We start from the raw sequence: 21257 nt of genomic DNA on the forward strand, positions 1-21257 counted from the left end.
CAGTAGTGGAAAAGAATAGCTTTAAAAAAAGGAGATTAATAGATCAGTCTTACTTAATAGAATGTAACTGCATGAAAATCTTAAATAAAGTGCTAATCAATGGAATCTGGCAGTTAGAGCAATGTTAACTTTTTGGGTACATAAGCTTCCATGTTCCTGGACTAGTGGTTCTCAAAGTTTGGTTCAAGGACCCATGAGGGTTCCTGAGACCCTTTCAGGAGATTTACGAAGTTAAGACTGTTTTTCTAATAACACTGTGTTATTTGGTTATATCCGTTTTTCACTCTCATAAGAAATAACAGAAACAGATACAAGAATTCAGCTGTGTTTTAAGCCAAATATTAAAGACATTTGAGCAGATTTCACTCTACCAAATTTTTATTTTGGAAAATATAGTTATTTTTGATAAAGTGTTTTTATGTTAACACACAATGGGTTATAATTCATATAAACGGAAGGTCTTTAGGGGCTTCCCTGGTGGCTCAACGATAAAGAATCCACCTGCCAGTGCAGGAGATGCTGGTTCGATCCCTGGGTTGGGAAGATTCCTTGGTGAAGGAAATGGCAACCCATTTAAATATTCTTGCCTAGGAAATCCCATGGACAAAGGAGCCTGGTGGGCTATAGTTCATGGGGTCAAAAGAGCTGGACATGACTTAGCGACTAAACAACAATAAACCGTTGGGGTTCTGAGACCAAATAGTTTGGAAGCTACTGAACTAAGTATAAATAAAATGTAATTGATATACTGTGAACGATGTATAATGTACATTTTTGCTAACTATATCACCAATGTTTCCCATGTCGTGATTTTTAGTAGGGCCATAATATTCCATTATATAATAACTATCAGTTCAGTTCAGTCACTCAGTCGTGTCCGACTATTTGCAACCCCATGAATTGAAGCATGCCAGGCCTCCCTGTCCATCACCAACTCCCGGAGTTCACTCAGACTCACGTCCATTGAGTCAGTGATGCCATCCAGCCATCTCATCCTCTGTCGTCCCCTTCTCCTCCTGCCCCCAATCCCTCCCAGCATCAGAGTCTTGTCCAATGAGTCAACTCTTCACATGAGGTGGCCAAAGTACTGGAGCTTCAGCTTTAGCATCATTCCTTCCAAAGAAATCCCAGGGCTGATCTCACTTCAGAATGGACTGATTGGATCTCCTTGCAGTCCAAGGGACTCTCAGTCTTCTCCAACACCACAGTTCAAAAGCATCAATTCTTCAGTGTTCAACCTTCTTCACAGTCCAACTCTCACATCCATACATGACTACTGGAAAAACCATAGCCTTGACTAGGCAGACCTTTGTTGGCAAAGTAATGTCTCTGCTTTTCAACATGCTATCTAGGTTGGTCATAACTTTTCTTCCAAGGAATAAGCGTCTTTTAATTTCATGGCTGCAGTCACCATCTGCAGTGATTTTGGAGCCCCCCCAAAATAAAGCCTGACACTGTTTCCACTGTTTCCCCATCTATTTCCCATGAAGTGATGGGACCAGATGCCATGATCTTCGTTTTCTGAATGTTGAGCTTTAAGCCAACTTTTTCACTCTCCACTTTCACTTTCATCAAGAGGCTTTTTAGTTCCTCTTCACTTTCTGCCATAAGGGTGGTGTCGCCTGCATATCTGAGGTTATTGATGTTTCTCCCAGCAATCTTGATTCCAGCTATTGCTTCTTCTAGCCCAGCGTTTCTCATGATGTACTCTGCATAGAAGTTAAATAAGCAGGGTGACAATATACAGCCTTGACGTACTCCTTTTCCTATTTGGAACCAGTCTGTTGTTCCATGTCCAGTTCTAACTGTTGCTTCCTGACCTGCTTATAGGTTTCTCAAGAGGCAGGTCAGGTGGTCTGGTATGCCCATCTCTTTCAGAACTTTCCACAGTTTATTGTGAGCCACACAGTCAAAGGCTTTGGCATAGTCACTAAAGCAGAAATAGATGTTTTTCTGGAACTCTCTTGCTTTTTTGGTGATCCAGCGGATGTTGGCAACTTGATCTCTGGTTCCTCTGCCTTTTCTAAAGCCAGCTTGAACACCTGGAAGTTCTCGGTTCACATATTGCTGAAGCCTGGCTTGGAGAATTTTGAGCATTACTTTACTAGCATGTGAGATGAGTGCAATTGTGTGGTAGTTTGAGCATTCTTTGGCATTGCCTTTCTTTGGAATTGGAATGAAAACTGACCTTTTCCAGTCCTGTGGCCACTGCTGAGTTTTCCAAATGTGCTGGCATATGGAGTGCAGCACTTTCACAGCATCATCTTTCAGGATTTGAAAGAGCTCAGCTGGAATTCCATGACCTCCACTAGCTTTGTTCGTAGCAATGCTTCCTAATGCCCACTTGACTTCACATTCCAGAATGTCTGGCTCTAGGTGAGTGATCACACCATCATGATTATCTTGGTCGTGAAGATCTTTTTTGTACAGTTCTCCTGTGTATTCTTGCCACCTCTTCTTAATATCTTCTGCTTCTGTTAGGTCCCTACCATTTCTGTCCTTTATTTGAGCCCATCTTTGCCTGAAATGTTCCCTTGGTATCTCTGATTTTCTTGAAGAGATCTCTAGTCTTTCCCATTCTGTTGTTTTCCTTGATTGCTTTGCATTGATCGCTGAAGAAGGCTTTCTTATCTCTTCTTGCTATTCTTAGGAACTCTGCATTCAGATGCTTATATCTTTCCTTTTCTCCTTTGCTTTTTGCTTCTCTTCTTTTCACAGCTATTTGTAAGGCCTCCCCAGACAGCCATTTTGCTTTTTTGCATTTCTTTTCCATGGGGATGGTCTTGATCCCTGTCTCCTGTACAGTGTCACAAACCTCATTCCATAGTTTATCAGGCACTCTATCTATCAGATCTAGGCCCTTAAATCTATTTCTCACTTGCACTGTATAATCATAAGGGATTTGATTTAGGTCATACTTGAATGGTCTAGTGGTTTTCCCTACTTTCTTCAATTTCAGTCTGAATTTGGCAATAAGGAGTCGTGATCTGAGCCACAGTCAGCTCCTGGTCTTGTTTTTGCTGACTGTATAGAGCTTCTCCATCTTTGGCTGCAAAGAATATAATCAGTCTGAATTCGGTGTTGACCATCTGGTGATGTCCATGTGTAGAGTCTTCTCTTGTGTTGTTGGAAGAGGGTGTTTGCTATGACCAGTGCATTTTCTTGGCAAAACTCTATTAGTCTTTGCCCTGCTTCATTCTGTATTCCAAGGCCAAATTTGCCTGTTACTTCAGGTGTTTCTTGACTTCCTACTTTTGCATTCCAGTCCCCTATAATGAAACGGGTATCTTTTTAGGATGTTAGTTCTAAAAGGTCTCATAGGTCTTCATAGAACCATTCAACTTCAGCTTCTTCAGCATTACTGGTTGGGGCATAGACTTGGATTACTGTGATATTGAATGGTTTTCCTTGGAAACGAACAGAAATCATTCTGTCGTTTTTGAGATTGCATCCAAGTACTGCATTTTGGACCCTTTTGTTGACCATCATGGCCACTCCATTTCTTCTGAGGGATTCCTGCCCGCAGTAGTAGGTATAATGATCTGAGTTAAATTCACCCATTCCAGTCCATTTTAGTTTGCTGATTCCTAGAATGTCGATGTTCACTCTTGCCATCTCCTGTTTGACCACTTCTAATTTACCTTGATTCATGGACCTGACAGTCCAGGTTCTTATGCAATATTGCTCTTTATAGCATCAGACCTTGCTTCTGTCACCAGTCACATCCACAACTGGGTATTGTTTTTGCTTTGGCTCCATCCCTTCATTCTTTCTGGAGTTATTTCTCCACTGATCTCCAGTAGCATATTGGGCACCTACTGACCTGGCGAGTTCCTCTTTCAGTATCCTATCATTTTGTCTTTTCATACTGTTCATGGGGTTCTCAAGGCAAGAATACTGAACTGGTTTGCCATTCCCTTTTCCAGTGGACCACATTCTGTCAGACCTCTCCACCATGACCCGCCCATCTTGGGTTGCCCCGCGGGCATGGCTTGGTTAGACGAGGCTGTGGTCCTAGTGTGGTTAGATTGACTAGTTTTCTGTGAGTATGGTTTCAGCATGTCTGCCCTCTGATGCCCTCTTGCAACACCTACCATCTACTTGGGTTTCTCTTACCTTGGACGTGGGGTATCTCTTCACAGCTGCTCCAGCAAACTGCAACCGCTGCTCCTTACCTTGGACGAGGGGTATCCCCTCACCGCCGCCCCCTCCTGACCTTGAATGTGGAGTAGCTCCTCTAGGCCCTCCTGTGCCCGTGCTGCCACGGCTCCTTGGACGTGGGGTTGCTCCTCCTGGCCGCCACCCCTGGCCTCGGGCGCGGGGTGGCTCCTCTCAGCCGCCACCCCTTATCTCAGACGTGGGGTAACTCCCCTTGGCCGCCACCCCTCGGTCATGGGGTCCTCCCCGCTTCTGCCCCTGACCTCGGACGTGTGGTAGCTCCTCTCGGCCACGCTCTGTGCGCCATCGCTAATATCCATCTGGCTCAATCTTAATACTGTGATAAGATTTTGTGCATATCATTGATTAGTTTCTTATGAACTTTTTTTTTAAATTTTAGAGGATTTGCCTTAGTTCACTAGCATTCTGCTAAATACGTTCCCTGGGTTGGGAAGATTCCCTAGAGAAGAAATGGCAACCCAGTCCAGTATTCTTGCCTGGAGAATCTTATGGACAGAGAAGCCTGGTGGGCTACAGCCCATGGGATTGCTGAAGAGTTGGCGAGAGCTTCAAGGAGAAGATAACAGAGGGTATTTTGAAGGATGAATGGAATTTTATCAAATGAAGATAGAGTAGAGAGGGTCTGTTAAACCTGAGCTATAAGAGATAAAACTCTTAGTGTGTTTGGAGAACTCCAGGCAGTATGAGAACGTTGACACAGTACATAATTTTGGGCAAGAGTAAGAGGGACTGTTGGAGAGTTAAGCAGAGAGTCATTTAAGGGTTTTTAGTTTAGAAAATATGCTATGTGATAGTCCAGGGATGCAAGAAGGCATGGGGAGCAGTTGTGTTCTGATCCACGTGGGGAATAACATGAGGGCTTACAATGGCATCTGGGTGAAGACGAGGATAGGTACTTACCTTACACTAAGGTAAGCAAAGGTGATGAAATTTCAGAGCCTACGAAGAGCTTCAGCATTCTGAAGCGTGGATGAGTGGCGCCCAAGGAATTTACGAGAGGTATTGTCAGCCTATAAGTGAGAACTTCAAGATGTGGCTATTTTTCTTAGGAGCTGCTGCCCCTGCTGTTTCTAAGAGCACGACCATCCCCTTCATCCCCTTTACCTCCCCAGATGTAGGAGATGTCACACTGGCTTCACCGTGTGGCTGACCTTGTAGGAACTATTAGAGTGGGTGGGGTCATGGGAAACTTGGTGAACTCACTGGTCCTTTCTGTGTTATCCAGTGTGATTCTGAAGACTAGACGCACCCCCGCCCCATCCATTGAGGTTTGCTCTAGATAACGTGGTTGAACTGTGAATGGAGGGAAGTGGTCATTTCCTTAAACTCAGTTTAAAAGTCCTCATTCTACCAGGAAAGATAGACATCGGTGTTTACCATCTGGGTCCTGTGGACATCTTTACTTTTATTGGAAGTTATTTTATAAATAATACATAAATAAGAATAAAAGGACAGTGAAAAACAACTCTGTTGTAAATTTTAACAAGAAATTAAACATGGCAAAGCCAAATTTTTATTCTCCTGTTTCTACTTTGCTAGGTGTATAAACTGAAATGGACGATATCCTTTGAATACAGGATGTGACCCTGGTACACATCCTGCTAGTAAATTCTAATTCCAGATTTCAGATACATATCTAATGGGCTCTAGTTCATCATTAATTGCTTCTAGTTCTTCTGGACCTCTATTATCAAAACACAAAAATTTTGGAAACATTTGTAGCTCAGTATTTCGTTGAAGAGAGTATGGCCATCTTCTTTGCATCTTGATTGTAAAACTTTTTCATTATTAAATTTAGAATGATTAGTCCAATGAAGTTTTTTTCATTTCAAAATCTCTCTTTCTGATCACTCTAGTATGCCCACAAGCCTTTATCATTTATCTGCTTGTGAATCTATTCAGTAAATCCCATTGTACAGTCACATCATAGACAAAATAATACTGTTACCCATCCTTTTAGCAAAACAGGATGTTCTGGGTTCTTATGGTTCATTGTGATGAAGTCCTCCCAGATGAATGACTAACATGATGAAAATGCTGTGCTTCCTTTTAGTCTTCAGAAATGATTATTCATTGATTCTTTTTTGTTTTGCTTTTTAAAAGCGATTTAAAAGAATTATAGAAATACAGGCAGCTGTAAAGACAGTTCAGAGAGATGCAGGGTAACTTTGACCCATTTTCCTCAAATGCCACCTGAAATGTCACTTCTTGTGACAATTCTATAGAATAATGTACAGATTCAAAATCAGGCAGTTGGCATTGATGTGTATGATTCTGTGTCACGCTGTCACGTGTGCAGAGTCTTACAACCACTACTGCCAACAGTTTTATTATCACAAAGCTCCCCCTTCGTGCCGCCTTTGTAGTCTCACCTGCTCCTCCATCCCCCACCATCACTGACTCTTGGCAGCAAGTAATCTGTCATCTATCACTGTTATTTTGTCATTTTGGAGATGTTATGTAAATGGGATCATACCGTATGTAACCTGTTGAAAGTGACATTTTTCACTCAGCATAATTAAGGTCCGTCCAAGCTGTTGGCTATTTCACTAGCTCGTTCCTTTTTCTTGTTGAGTAGGATTCCATGCTATGGATGTCAGCTTTATAGACAGCGTATAGCAGGATCGTGTATTTTAATTCACTATCCCAATCCCTCTTTTAACTGGTGCATGTAGAATATCTACATTCTATGTGACTAGTGAGGCTAGGCTTAAAGTCCGCCATTTTATTTTGTTCACTGTTTGTCCTCTCTGTTTTGTTGTCTTTTTCCTGATTTCTTATGGGCTACTTGAGCATTTTTTAAAATTCCCATTAATACTTTTTTATAGTGTTTCTGAATGTGTCCCTTTTGTACAGAGATTTTGCTGGTTGCTTTAGGTATACAGTGTCCATACGTGACATCATAGTCTGCTGCCCTTGGCATTTTATCAGTTTATGTGAAATGTAGAAACCTTATCTCCTTTAAAACTCCTTTTCCCTCCCCAGTTTATAATTGGTTTAACAATTTCTTCCACATTGAGAACCAAACCAGATGTTTTTGCTTCAGTCATCAAACATAGTTAAGAAAAACTCAAAACCAGAAGAAACATCAATTGTGTTTCCCTGTATTTCTGCTCTTTTTGGTCCTTCTTTCATCTTGATATTCCAAGATTTCTTCTGTCATTTACTTTCTCTTTCAAGAACTTTCTCTAGCAATCATGTCAGGGTAGGTTTGCTGATGACAGATTCCACTAGTTTTTCTTGGTCTGAGAGTATCTTGATTTCTCCTTCATTCCTTAAGGATAATTTTTCCAGATATGGAAACTGGAGTTGATATTCTTTTTTTTTCCCAGTAAAGATGGTCCCCAACTTATGATGGTTCTACTTAATGATTTTTTGATGTTGTTGTTGTTCAATTGCCCAGTCATGTCTGACTCTTTGCGACCCCATGGACTGTAGCTGGCCAGGTCTCCCTGTCCCTCACTATCTCTGAAGTTTGCCCAAATTCATGTACGTGTATCGGTGATGCCATCCAGCCATCTCATCCTCTAATGCTGCTTTCTCCTTCTGCCCTCAGTCTTTCTCAGCATCAGGGACTTTTCCAATGAGTTGGCTGTTTGCCTCAGATGACCAAAATACTGGAACTTCAGCTTCATCATCAGTCCTTCCAACAAGTATTCAGGGTTGATTTCCGTGAAGATTGACTGGTTTGACCTGCTGTCCAAGGGACTTTTGGCAGTCTTCTTTTTGATGTTATGGTGGTGCAAATGCTATGCTCATCCAGTAGAAGTCATCCTTTGAATCTTCATCTTTCCTGGGCTAGGAATATGCAGTGTAATACTTTCACATGATACTGGGCAGCGGCAAAAGAGTGAGCCACAGCTCCCGATCAGCCGCGGGATCACAAGGGTAAATAACCAATATGCCTACAACCATGCTGTATCCATGAAGAACATCCTGTTCTTCACTTTTAGTACAACATTCAACAAACTACCTGAAATATTCAACACTGTTAAAAAATAGGCTTGTGTTAGATGACTTTGTCCAGTTGTAGGCTAATGTGTTTTGAGCACACTTAAGGTAGGCTAGACTAAGCTATGATGTTCGGTAGGTTAGGTGTATTAAATGCATTTTCTACTAATCATGTTTTCAGCTCACACTGGCTTTATTGGGATGTAATTCCGTTACAGTTCGAGGAAGATCTGTGCTTGAAAATGCAGTGCCACTTCCTTCTGGCTGCCATGGTTTTGATGAGAAATCTGCAGTCATTCAAAAAAAATGTTTTTTTCCTAGTAGATAATGTGTCGTTTCTCTCTGACTGCTTTCAAGATGTTTTTGTGCCTAGTTTATTGATGTTTATTTGTGGCATTTTTTGACATGGGTTTCTTTGGCTTTATGCTGTTTGGGATTTTCTCAGCCTTTTGAATCTTTATGAAGGTTTGTCTCTTGCCAACTTTGGGAAATTCTAACCATCATCTCTTCTAATATTTTTCCCACTCTGCCCTCTCTCTTTTCCTTCTGGGACTCTGATGATAGGAATGTTAGATTTTAGATCTTTTGTTTTACTTCCAAAGGTTTCTGAGGCTCTGTTAATTTTTTTTTTTCCAGTCTGTTTTCGCTTTGTTGTTCAGATTGGGTTATATTGATTATTTTTCTCAAGATTCACCAATATTTTGGGGGGCCCTCTCCATTCTTCTATTGAGCTCATCCATTAAGATTTTTGTTTCAACTATTGTATTTTCTGTTCTAAAATTTTCATTTGTTTTTATAATTGATGTCTTCTGTTTCTCTGCTTAAGGTTTCTATTTTTTCCATTTGTTTTGTTTGCCTGTTGAAGCATTTTTACGATGGCTGCTTAAAGATCCTTATCAGATAATTCCAACATCTGTGTCATGCTTAGTGTTGGCATATATGGATTGTCCTTTTTCATTCAAGTTGAGCTTTGTCTGTTTATTAACATAAGTGACTTCAGTTGTATCCAGGGTATTTGGGGTATTAAGAGAATCTGGGTCTTACTTAATTTGTCCATCTTCACTGACCCCCTTCTGACACCATTCTGTGGGGGGAAGAAAAGTCCAGTCTTCTTACTTGGCCTCTTCTGATTCTGCTCTAGCTGGCAGTGGGAGAGGTCCCACTAACACCTCAAACGGGTATTCATTACTGCTGCAGGTAATGAAAGTCCTGGTCTCTCACTCAGGTGTGTGTGTGTGTGTGTGTGTGTCTGTGTGTGTGTGGTGTGTGTGTGTGTGTGTGGTGTGTATGTGTCTGTGTGTGTCTGTGTGTGTCTGTGTGTGTGTGTCTGTGTGTGTCTCTGTGTGTGTGTGTGTGTGTGTGTGTCGGGGTGTGTGTGTCTGTGTCTGTGTCTGTGTCTGTCTGTGTGTGTCTGTGTCTGTCTGTATGTGTGTCTGTGTCTGTGTGTGTCTGTGTGTGTGTCTGTGTGTGTGTGTCTGTGTGTGTGTGTCTGTGTGTCTGTGTCCTTGTCACAGTTAGACGGGGGTGGACGTCTAGGCTCCCTTCATGGCCTTTGCCTGTAGGGCAGAGATGGGACCTTTTTTTCTTCATAGTCTTTGACTGGAATGGAACAGTCATTGTAGAACATCTTTTCTGTCTTGCTAGGCCATCCTTGGACTTCGGCTAGACAGGGTGAGACTTTCTTGGGGCATTTTTGTGCCCTCCTCCTGGTGTTTCAGGGCACTGGCTTCTCTGGTGCCAGTCTGGAATGTGAGAAGCAGAGGGGCCTCGGGGCGCTCGCGGCCACGTGCCCTGGGTGCCACGGTCTCTTCTGGCTGACTGCCCTCTCTCCGCTGTGTAGAGTTTTCTGCGCGCTTCACGTATGATGTGCAGGCTTCATTGCGCTTGGTGTGAAGGGTGGGGAGAGATGTGTCTACTCTGTTTTGGTCTGTAATTGGAAATCCTGATCTTGAACCTGAGAAAAGTCATTTAGGATATTGTCATCTGAAGACTTGTAGTATGAGATTTCACTTTTATGATTGAATTGACCAACAGTGTCAAGTTTAGAGTTCCACATTCATGTTCTGATTTATCTTAATCATTATGAAACATTTTCCTCTGGCAGTTTTCTTCTCTTTGCCATGATGAGTACAAGAAGGAAAAATCCTAAATTTTCATTTGTATTCATTAAAGATTACAAAAGACTACAAAGTTAGGGTCTCCAGGCAAGTGGCCTGTTTACGTCAGTTGGAGAATAAAGTGCTTGGTCATTTGAAACAGACAACAGAGAAGGATCTCGTGGAGTGGATGGGGCAGCATAAATATGTGAAAGAAGAAGTGAGAGGTGTGAAGCTTGTGGTTGAAAATGGAAAGTCCGAAAAGACACGGAGAAGAAGAACTTGAAAAGAGTTTTACAGAAGAATAGGAAGGGGAAAAGGTGGAAAATGAGGAAAAGAGGAAAGTGAGGAGATGGAAGAAAGAATCATGAAGTTGGTCATAAAAGGAGTAGTCATGTCCAGCTAGCACGTTCATTAGTAGAGCCAGTCCACTGGGTAGAATTGATTAATTACCAGTATTATTCTCTTTAAGTAAAGATGATTCTAATGAATAAAATGCTCTGTCGTGAAAGATTCTTCGTAGAAAAATATATACCGTTATATATTTCACTAAGTCGTGTCTGACTCTGTGAATTCTCCAGGCCAGAATACTGTTGTGGGTAGCCTGTCCCTTCCCCAGAGGATCTTCCTGACCCAGGAATCAAATCAGGGTCTCCTACATTGCAGGTGGATTTTTTACCAACTGAGCTATCAGGGAAACCCCTATATTTTAGAATACATTTTTTTTTTCCTTTTGGGAGCAAAGTGACACCTTTATGGAAAATGTCTGCCAATAAGTTTAAGTTCTTAAGGAAAATAGTTATAATCATCTGGTGATTTTTACCCTGAGTTCCTTAGGGCTTATTGAATTTGACAAAATCATGTTGCACAAAATCATTTATATTTTTTAGAAGTAAAGAACTGTTGTTATGGTTAAGTACCTTTATCCTAGGTTTTGCAAAGTATTAATTTTCTTCTCATTTCAAAATGATAATGGACTTTGGGACTTGATAGTAAAATTCCTAAAAAGAGACTACCCTGTCTTCAAGGGAAATCAAGGGAAGTGATTGCAACTATTTAGATGAAGATAATATTTCTAAGAAAGTGTGGGTTATAGGTATATGCAACATCATTGTATATCTTAAAGTTTTGTGCTTTACAAGGTCAGTGGATAGATTTTTACCTGTTAAACCTCTACTTGGAAGTTTGTTTTGTTTTGAATGACATCATTAATAATTATATTACTTTAGGGGACAGCTGACAAATAGTGATCATGTTCCAGAAGACTCTTCAGCCGTAGCATATCTGTTATTCACTACTTAGGGTCCTGTTGTGTAAGCATAGTGAAAACATCATGTAAGGGAACAAATTGAATTATATTCTTTGTTTTAATATAAATAAAATATATGATTCTATATATCTGTGAGCCCCATTTTCCCTTTTGAGTTTAGAAGGGTACAAGTTCTCTTCACAGTTCATGTTTATATCATGGGTTCTGACTGAAAGACTCCAGAAGTAGGCAGTGATCTTGTTCATTCCTGTAACTCTTAAAAGAGACCTTGGAAATAGGTGTTGGCTGAATGTTTCAAAATCCTTTCTGTCCCCAAGTGTAACTTCAGAATTTTTTTTAGAACGGTGTATTTATTTAGCTGCGTCAGTCTTGGTTGCAATGCATGGGGTCCTCGGTGCGGCCCGTGGGCTCCTTAAGCTGTGGTGCTCAGGCTCTCTAGCTGTGGTGCATGGGGTCCTCGGTGCGGCCCGTGGGCTCCTTAAGCTGTGGTGCTCAGGCTCTCTAGCTGCAGTGCATGGGGTTAGTTGCTCCCTGTCATGGGGCATCTTAGTTCCCTGAGCAGGGATCAAACCTGCGTCCCCTGCATTGCAAGGCGAATGCTTAACCACTGGATCACCAGGGAAGTCCCTGAATTGAGGATTATGGACCTAAAATTTTGGATGAACCCCTCTTCTCAGAGCTCTTAACATCGCATCTCTTGAGAGATGAGAGAAGAGATCTTGGGACCCAAGGAATTATGTAACAGTGAGTGCCCCGAGTTTTCTTTTTGCTTCTTACATGAGGAGAGAAGGGAGTAGGGGGCAGAACAGCATTAATTTGCAGGCTGCTGGAGTCTAGACCTACGTTGAGGACAGTATTGGGTCCCTCAGTGCTACTCACCCAGTGGCTCAGCATCAGCTTGGAGCTTGTTAGAAATTCTCAGGCCCCGTGTCAGACTGGAGAAGGAAATGGCAACCCACTCCAGTATTCTTGCCTGGAGAATCTCATGGGCCAAGGAGCCTGGCGGGCTGCAGTTCATAGCATCACAAAGAGCCAGACACACCTGAGCATACACATGTCAGACCTACTGAATCAGAATCTGTGGAGGGTGGGGCCTGAATCTTATGTTTGACAGGCTCTTTCTGGTGGTTCTGATGCACAGAAAGGTTAGAGAAGCAGTGAGATACCACACCTTGTTTGTGATTTTTAGCTATCCGTTCTCCTTAAAACATCTTCAGATTCTGTTCTTCTAGCCTGTTTCATTCGGCCTCCTGCCTTTGACTTTTCTAGGCTTTAGTCCCCTCAACTATCTTCTGAATCCAGTTATTTCATTTTTTTCTCTAAGAGATCTGTTCATGGGAAAGTATCCATAATTTCATATAGGCCTTCTCCTTTCTGTTTAAAAATGGTTGTATAAGAATGATGAATGTGGAATAAAATGTTGTCAAAAGCAGTGACTTCCTGAAGTGTGCAGCTTGTTAAATTTTAGAGTCTGTTACAGGGAGTTTTTATATATTTAAGAAAAATGTTTTCTGTATGAAATAGTTCAGTGTAGTACCAAAGAACAGAGGGATGGATCAGATGGTTTGTCAACCTTCTTTCCAGTGCCAGAATTTTATTATTTAATAAATACTAAAATTAAAACATTTAAAAGTATGTTTAATTTTTGATAATTTTAATTTCAACATAAAAAGCCAGTTTTTAAATGTTAGCTCATAGAATTAAGTAGTACCACCCACCATCTTGCTGATAACGATGAAAAAAATGTTTTCTGTTTGACTTTTATGTACTACATATTGGGTATTAGTTATTAGTGAGTGCTTCTTTGTGTTAACTTTTCACCTGTACTATTTATAGATTTTTAAATTGTTGAGTCTGAAGCTATTATTGTTGAACCCTATGAAATTACCATTTTTTTTTGGTCAAAAATGTTCAAACACCAGCAGTTTCATATGGTTCAGCTAGTAATTCTTTGAAAACCTAAAGGTACTCTTTTCATTGGAGAACTGACTTGATTACTGATTTGAAGAAATGAAAGTGATTTCTTTAGAAATTTTGTATATTTCAGATTCTTAAGTTCATGGAATGTGATTTATACTTTTAATGTCTAATGTGGGTATGTGCTTTTCTACAATTAAGAAAAAAGAAGCTAGATTCAGTCTTCAATGAAAACAAGCCAGTGACCCAAACCAGGGACTTTCAGTAAGGTTGTGTAAAAGTTCCCTCATGGCTTCCTGCCAGTTTCTCCCATAGAAACAGATCGACATGATTCAAAGAAATACAGAAATAAACATTTTGTCAGTAATATTGAAAACAGGACATCGTCAAACACATATCACTAATTTGATGGAGTTTTTTCTCTATTATGATAGAGTTTGAACTTTTTCTGAGAGCTGGTAAGCCACTCTCCCCAAGAGAATAAGGTGGTACTATGGAAAATACGCATGGAGAAAATTCTGGAAGTCACTAGTAATCCTGTGTTCAGGTGGACAGTGGAGGATACGCTGGGAGGGATGGTTGTAGGAAAACCATGTGTAACTGTTCCCTGATTACAAGAGTCAGTGGTGTCCCTTGGAATTCCAAGCAGGACTAGCTGAGAGCTTTACTGCACAAAGTCTTGACTTACGTAGTGTAGACTTGCTCTGATGTCATGGAGAGCACACTTTTTAAAGTTTATTTTATTAGAGTGTAGTTGATTTACAGTATTATGTTGGTTTCAGGTATACAACAAACTGATTTAGTTATATATATATATATATACTTGCCTGTTTAGTATTCTTTTTCATTATGGTTTATCACAGGATATTGAATAGAAGTCCCTCTGCCCTACAGTAGGACCTTATTGTTTATCCGTTCTCTATAATAGTTTGTACTGGCTAATCCCAAACTCCCAAGAGAGAACACTTTTATTATGAAAGGGTGGAGTTAGAAGCAAAGAACAGATGGCAACGAGAAGGGAGATGACCCATTTTGAACACTTTGATAGCTATCTATATGTTGTGGATAAGAGTAGCCGTAGTGTCTGAATCTGAAAGAAGATGTGTGTGACTCTCAACCCAAAACATCTTTTCAAAAGCATGGCCACTTCACCTCAAAGTGGGGGAGGCAGATTGGAATTTGGAGTGAGGGTCTTTCCTCTGCTGGTACTGGCTGGTCTCCCTGCTTGGTGAGGCTGGCCTCTGGGAAGGTAGTTTCCAAAAGTACCAAGACTTGCATGTAGGGCAGAGAGTGGCCTCAGGTCCACATCCCTCCTACCACAGAAGAGCTGCTGAAAGGCCAAACCTGTATGCCATCCCGTCCTCCTGCTTACTTTTAAAAAACGTCTTATTTTTTAAAAAGTTTCAACTAAGATGGAGTTATAACTTTTCTGTGCGTTTTACGTATTGTGAACATGTTGCCTCTTATTGTTTTATCCATCTGTAGAAACTCGTTTCTTTTCAGAACCAGGTGAAAGTACATTACAGAAATCATGCCTTTTTACTCCTGAATAATTGGATATCCTAAGAACAGGGAATTCTCTCACTTTGCTACAGTCAGGTGTCAAGCTTTAAAAATTTATGCACCATGTTACATACTCTGTAGTCTTCTTTTTTAAAAAAAATCTTTGCGCCACACCATGGTGCATGTGGTATCTGAGTTCCCTGACATGGGATGGAGCCTGCATCCCCTGCATTGGAAGGTGAAGTCTTAGTCACTGGACTGCTGGGAAGTCCCGGTAGTCTCTCTCCTATTAGTTTGTCCCAAGAGTGTTCTGTATAGCATTTATTTATTTTTTCTCTGTTCCAGATCCCATCCAGGACTGTCGTTTGTATTTAGTTGTATCTTACCGTGTTTGTCTGTCTTTGTCTTGCATCCATGTTTGATTCTCACTCAAATCTGTTATTGCTTGGACAGTTGCAAAGGGGTGATTTTCTAACATTCATCCGTTTTTCATAATTTAGAAGCTGGCATTCCATTGTAAGAAACACTTTTCTGTCATCTGTTGATTGTTATTTATTAAAATGGACTCACAGATTCATACTTTATTTAGTAAGTTAAAAGTCAATTCAGTTCAGTTCAGTCACTCAGTTGTGTCCGACTCTGCGACCCCATGAATTGCAGCATGCCAGGCCTCCCCGTCCATCACCAACTCCCGGAGTTCACTCAAACTCAGGTCCATCGAGTCAGTGATGCCATCCAGCCATCTCATCCTCTGTCGTCCCCTTCTCCTCCTGCCCCCAATCCCTCCCAGCATCAGAGTCTTTTCCAATGAGTCAACTCTTCACATCAGGTGGCCAGAGTACTGGAGTTTCAGCTTTAGCATCATTCCTTCCAAAGAACACCCAGGACTGATCTCCTTTGTTCTGATACTTAAATTGCCCTGAATTTGGCCAGTGAGAGCCCCTCAGGGAGCTTCCTGTGTCCTTTTGACATATCCTGTCTTGTTTTTTAAGTTGAAGTATATTCTTTCTTTATTTATTTGGCCATGCTGCAGAGCATGTGAGATCTTAGTTCCCCAACCAAGGATCAAACCCCTTGTGTTAAAAGTGCAGAGTCTTAACCACTGGACCACCAGGGAATTCCCTTGGCCTGCTTTTCTTTTTTAAATAACATTTTCTTACTTGACCCAAGTGTGCGCCAAGTTTATCTTAAAGTTATTTCTTCAAAGGGTTCTAATCCTTTGTTAGTGGCAGGTGTCTAGAAGCCACTATCTTGGCACCTTGTAGGTGGTAAGAGGTAAAGAGGGAAGAACTCACAGGATAGTTCACGCGAGCTGATTTTGGACACAGTCTGCTTGGTGTGGTCAGCCTTGGTCCCCACTGTCTGCACCTGGCAGTCAACGTGGTTTTCATTTCTAGAGCCATATAGGGCATTCTGATCTCAGAGTAAGTTCCCTGTTACTGCTTCTAGATTTTTTGGACCTTTTAAAAACATTCTTCTACATGAAGTTTAGAATGACATGTCAAAAGTGAAGTTCCAAATTCTTTTGCTATTTTGAAAGGCATTGCATTTACTATTTAGCTTAGGGTAGGGTTTATCTTTTTTATTTTTTTGCGAGATTAGGTTTTCCCACTTAGCATTAATAACTGAGTTAATTTTTTTTCTTCCATTACAGACTCTAGGAAAAGGCTTATAGATTTTTTTCAATTTAATTTTTTAGGCATATCGTTTTTTATCATATAACCCTTGAGTGCCTCTTACAGTATAATTGTTAATAGTTTTGTGTTTGTGAGTAGTATTTGTATAACATTTCTTTTGTTGTGAATGTACATGTATGGAAAAGTACCTAGACCATGAATGTATCGTAATGAATTTTATATAACCACTAGCCAGGCCAATGACTAGAACCTGGTTGGCACCTTGAGACTCCCCGTATACCCTTTCCTAATCACAACTCCTGCCTCCTTCCTTCCCTCCTACAGCTGGCAAATTAAGGAAACTAAAGCTGTTTACATTGTTCAATACAAGGAAACATGACAGTTAAGCAGGAAGACCTTATTTGCCACAAAATTCTTACGTAATATTTACTGTGTGGTCCTTTATGTAAGGGACAAGGAATAAGGCAGTTGACTGTTTTTAAGACTAGCTTTACGAAACAGGAAGATTTCTATTCCTTAATTCTCTTTCTTACTGAGTCCATCCTTAAGTAAAACTGAGATTACAATATGAATTAAAAGTAGTCTTTCCAAGATTTGTTTCATTTAGATGTCAAATTAGTAGTAGCCTTAGATTATCTAGCTTGATAGAGATACCAAAGCGTTCTGGTTTAATGAGGTTGTGGAAATTGTTTCACCAGCCTCCGCTCCCTTTCAGTGTGGCTGATCAAGATAAATGCATGGTTTCTTTTCTGCGATCTCTTAGATTTTGGTGTCCAGTTCTGTCCTGGGGCCTCTATACACAGTGTACTTCGTATATAAGCTGTCTTGTTCTGTTATTTCAGTGTTTACATTTACCCCCTTGTATTTCCCAGAGTAGGCTTTCCTGAAGTGCGATTGTCTCAAATTCAAGTAATTGACTTTAAAAAAAAATTGTATTTATGTTTTTGGCTACGCCTCTTAGTTGCCACATGTGGGATCTAGTTCCCTGACCAGGATCAAACCCAGGCCCCCTGCATTAGGAGAGCAGAGTCTTAGCCACTGGGTCACCAGGGAAGTCCCTGAAATAATGGACTATTGGCGTCTTACATCTACCTGAGTGATTTGTTAGGCATTAGGAATTTGACGCCAGTCTGGCCTGCGGAAATTTTTGCTGAATAGAAAGTACAGAAGAAACAGCCTATGGATGTGGATGGTTATGCTATAAATGTTATATTTATTATATTATTAGATATATTATCATCAGTTTCAGTGATTCATCTCTACTTTCTTACCAATAGGGTCTTTATGGTCGTCTGTACCTTTTAAGAAATGATGTTGGTATCATGCGTGAAGTGTTAGTTCCAAAAACGTTGTCTTTTTCTCCCTATCTTCAACTTTCCAAAGTGCTAATTAGAAAGTGCTCACATTCTTACAGATATTGACAGCACTGTGTTACTGGTGGCTTTGTCACTACTTTGTTAGCTCAGACTTTTTTATTTTCAGTTCTGTCTCAGTGAATTCAAAAATGAGTACCTGTTTCTGAAAAGTGCAGCTTTAAAATTTCTGCTGTTACAGTTCAGTTTTGATTATAATGGTGTTTTTATGTTTTTTTTTCTTTTTTAAGAAATGCACTAATAACGTCTAGTTTTGTTTTTAGAAAAAGTGATTGCTTATCAACGAGAATTTCTTGCCCTGAAAGAGCGTCTCCGAATAGCTGAACACAGAATCTCTCAGCGCTCTTCTGAGCTCAGTGCCATTGTACAGCAATTCAAGCGTGTGGAAGCAGAAACGAACAGAAGTAAGGATACAGCGAGTAAGTTTTCAGGTACAGGCACTGTTTTTGTTTTATGGAAAGATTATATTTTCAGAGAGTTATGTGAACTGTTCTCTTTGAAAGCTGTCTACGGTTGCTTATCAGCCAGCATTTGTTAACCTCTGCAGAGAGAAAAATCACCATGCAAAACTCTTTCTGTTGTTGCTAATTATAAAACAATTTTATGAATTGCTAAGTTTGATTTAAAGAGAGTAATATTGTTAAATTTCAGTTATATATGTTTTATTAACAATAGTGAAGAAACAGCATCTTTTTAAAAACATACAGTATGAGGCTAAAATTTAACTCGGTGTTTATGATCCTTTCTGTTGTGACTTGTATGGACTTCAGATGAACTCTGGGGAATCTTTGAGCTATTTGAAGCAATTAGTGCTCTTAAATATGACTTACAAGAAATAAAAAAGACATAGTTTTACAATAGGTACTTGGAATTCATAAAAGTTAAATTCCTAAAAGGGAAATTACTGAACAATAGGATAAAATGTTTTCGGGGTTTTTACGCTGTTCTCAATAGCTGAAACATTTATTATATTATCACCACAATTTAATATATTATATAATCTGCTGATTTAATTTGAAGGTGAATATTGTTGTCTCGTGATTTGTAGTTGTTGCTTTAGCATAAGATTAAACTTGAATTTCATGTATGATAGTCCTTTTGCATTTCTTCTGTGAATTTTTGGTTCTGAATTTTTGGAATATTTTAATGGAGTTTTCATATTGTCCTATATGAAATTATTGTCGAGGCTAACAGTCCTTATTGCTTACTTTCTTATGTCAAAAGTTAAGTTCTAGTTCAGTGGAATTTTAAAACAATATTCCTTATCCTATCAAGGTTTTATTTTTATATTATATTAAATGGTTCATTGGTTCCTCTCATAAAAACTGAAAAATGATTTAAAAGTTATGAACAGTACCAAAGATTCTCAACTTCTGTTGTTTAAATTATTGTACTTGAATTAAAAGAAAAATCTTCCATGTGAAATTTTGGGCAAATGTAATAGCATAAAAAAGTGGAAGCTACTGGTGGTGGTTGTATTTATTATTATTACATTTTATGAATGGGTCACTTGTTTAAAGTCTGTCCCCCTGGGCTCGAGTTCTGACAGATTGCAAAGATGAGGAGTCCATGTCCCACCTTCTCATAGTACTTTACCTCACATTTTTAGCTTTATCTAGACTATTCTCAATATCATGACTGTGAGACTCTGGTTGCAAGTCCCATGGAAATCTAACTCACCACAGCATGAGAGGAAAACTTAGGAAAGAAAATTCGTTTAGTTATCATGTATTTTTACTGCTGTCGTGGTAGCACCCGTAACATTTGAAAGTAAGGTATTACCATGGGATGATTATACTTCTGTGTTTCAGATGATACCCTAAAGATATTAAAGGAGTTAACAAGCAAAAAGTCTCTTCAAGTGCCAAGTATTTATTATCATTTGCCTCATTTATTGCAAAATGAAGGGAGCCTTCAACCTGCCGTACAGATTGGAAATGGACGGACAGGAGGTATGTTTATTTCGTTTCCTACTGTAGTTGCGTTGCTGGTCAGAACTGTGTCTTGGAGTGTTATGTGGTATTAACTTTACTGAGGCTTTCAACGGCTAAGTCAAATATCTCTTTGTAAATGTCACATTGCACTTGAAAATACGCAGGTTATTTTCAAATACCTTTTGATACTGATTTCTAACATTAATCCACAGTGATAAGAACACACTCTGTATGATTTCAGTGCCTTTAGACCATAAAATTGTTTTTAGCCCTGGATATATTCCAGTGTCTCCTAGTTTATGGTCTATGGGAACTTGAGTTTGTACCCTACTGTTGTGTGAAAATCGTATAAATCTTAATTATGCTCAGTTGGTTCATGGTGCCTTTCAGGTCTACTATATCCTTCTACATTTCTGTCTCTTCACTCTGTTAATTTTTGAGAGTTTGATATTGCAACTCCAACTAAAATCTTAATTTATCTACTTAAAAAATAATTTAAAAATAAGAGGAAAAGAGAAAAATGCACATTAGTACTCTTAGTTGAATAGTCTCCATTTACATAATTACAAGCAAATTAAGTATTTGTATATTATATAAATAAAATTAATTTATACCAGCATCCTTGTGCAAAAGAGCCATTTGTGAATCTTTTAGCATTCAATATGCTTACTAATAAAACTTCAATAAAAGTTTTAGTTTATTAAAAAAAATCACCATCTGGGTAAGATGCCATAGCCATTTCATGCATTTGTTGTTTTAGACTATTTATTTATTAATAAGAATCAAATCAAAAGAAAGTAGAAGTATTTTTAAAGTTATTTAAAACCTCTAAGATCTCTTATAGGTTCTTTTATAGTCAGTTCTTCTTGTTTCATGAATGTGACATTCTCTCTCTTTTTTGAAGTTGCTTTTTCTATCCCATTTGTTAAAAGATTTTTTCATCATAAATATAATAAAATCTTAGTCAACCAGCCTCTCAGTAGTTAACATTCTTATTAAGCTGAGACTGTTTTCTAAAGATAGAAAAAGCAGACAACTTGGGGAAAAACAACCAAGAAAACTTGCAGATTTTCTTTAAAAATTTTTCTTCCTAAATCTTTAGGCAATGGTTAATATTTTTAAAGTAATATAATCCTTTAGTTATCTTAGGAAAGCTATTAACCTTCTACTTAGAAACATTCTCCTAGAAAAGTAATTTTATATGTAATTTCTGGGGTTTTGTGGAGCCCTAAAACCTATCTAGGCACTGTACATGAAGAACTTCAGTTTATTTATTTATTTAAATTATTTTTTTGTGAACTCCCCAGTGAGCCTTTTTTTTTAAATTTTTAAATTTTTTGGCCACACCACATGGCATATGGGACTGAACCTCCTCCCCATGCGTTGAAAGCACAAAG

The 21257-nt window shown here is 39.4% G+C and overlaps 1 protein-coding gene across 8 annotated transcripts in view; it reads left to right on the forward strand.

Moving 5' to 3' along the window:
- MGAT4A (alpha-1,3-mannosyl-glycoprotein 4-beta-N-acetylglucosaminyltransferase A) overlaps positions 1–21257 on the forward strand; it is a 116954-nt gene that overhangs the window by 36322 nt on the left and 59375 nt on the right. For 4 of the 8 annotated variants that reach the window (XM_069583888.1, XM_069583890.1, XM_069583889.1 and 1 more), the window contains exons 3-4: positions 18190–18357; positions 19738–19878. In XM_069583888.1, the coding sequence (XP_069439989.1) occupies positions 18190–18357; positions 19738–19878 (309 nt within the window). The remainder of the gene's footprint in view (positions 1–18189; positions 18358–19737; positions 19879–21257) is intronic. The other 4 variants (XM_069583894.1, XM_069583892.1, XM_069583893.1 and 1 more) reach the window with 1 other exon arrangement.

Source organism: Ovis canadensis, chromosome 3 (assembly GCF_042477335.2).
Source record: "Ovis canadensis isolate MfBH-ARS-UI-01 breed Bighorn chromosome 3, ARS-UI_OviCan_v2, whole genome shotgun sequence".
Classification (NCBI taxonomy): Eukaryota; Metazoa; Chordata; class Mammalia; order Artiodactyla; family Bovidae; genus Ovis; species Ovis canadensis.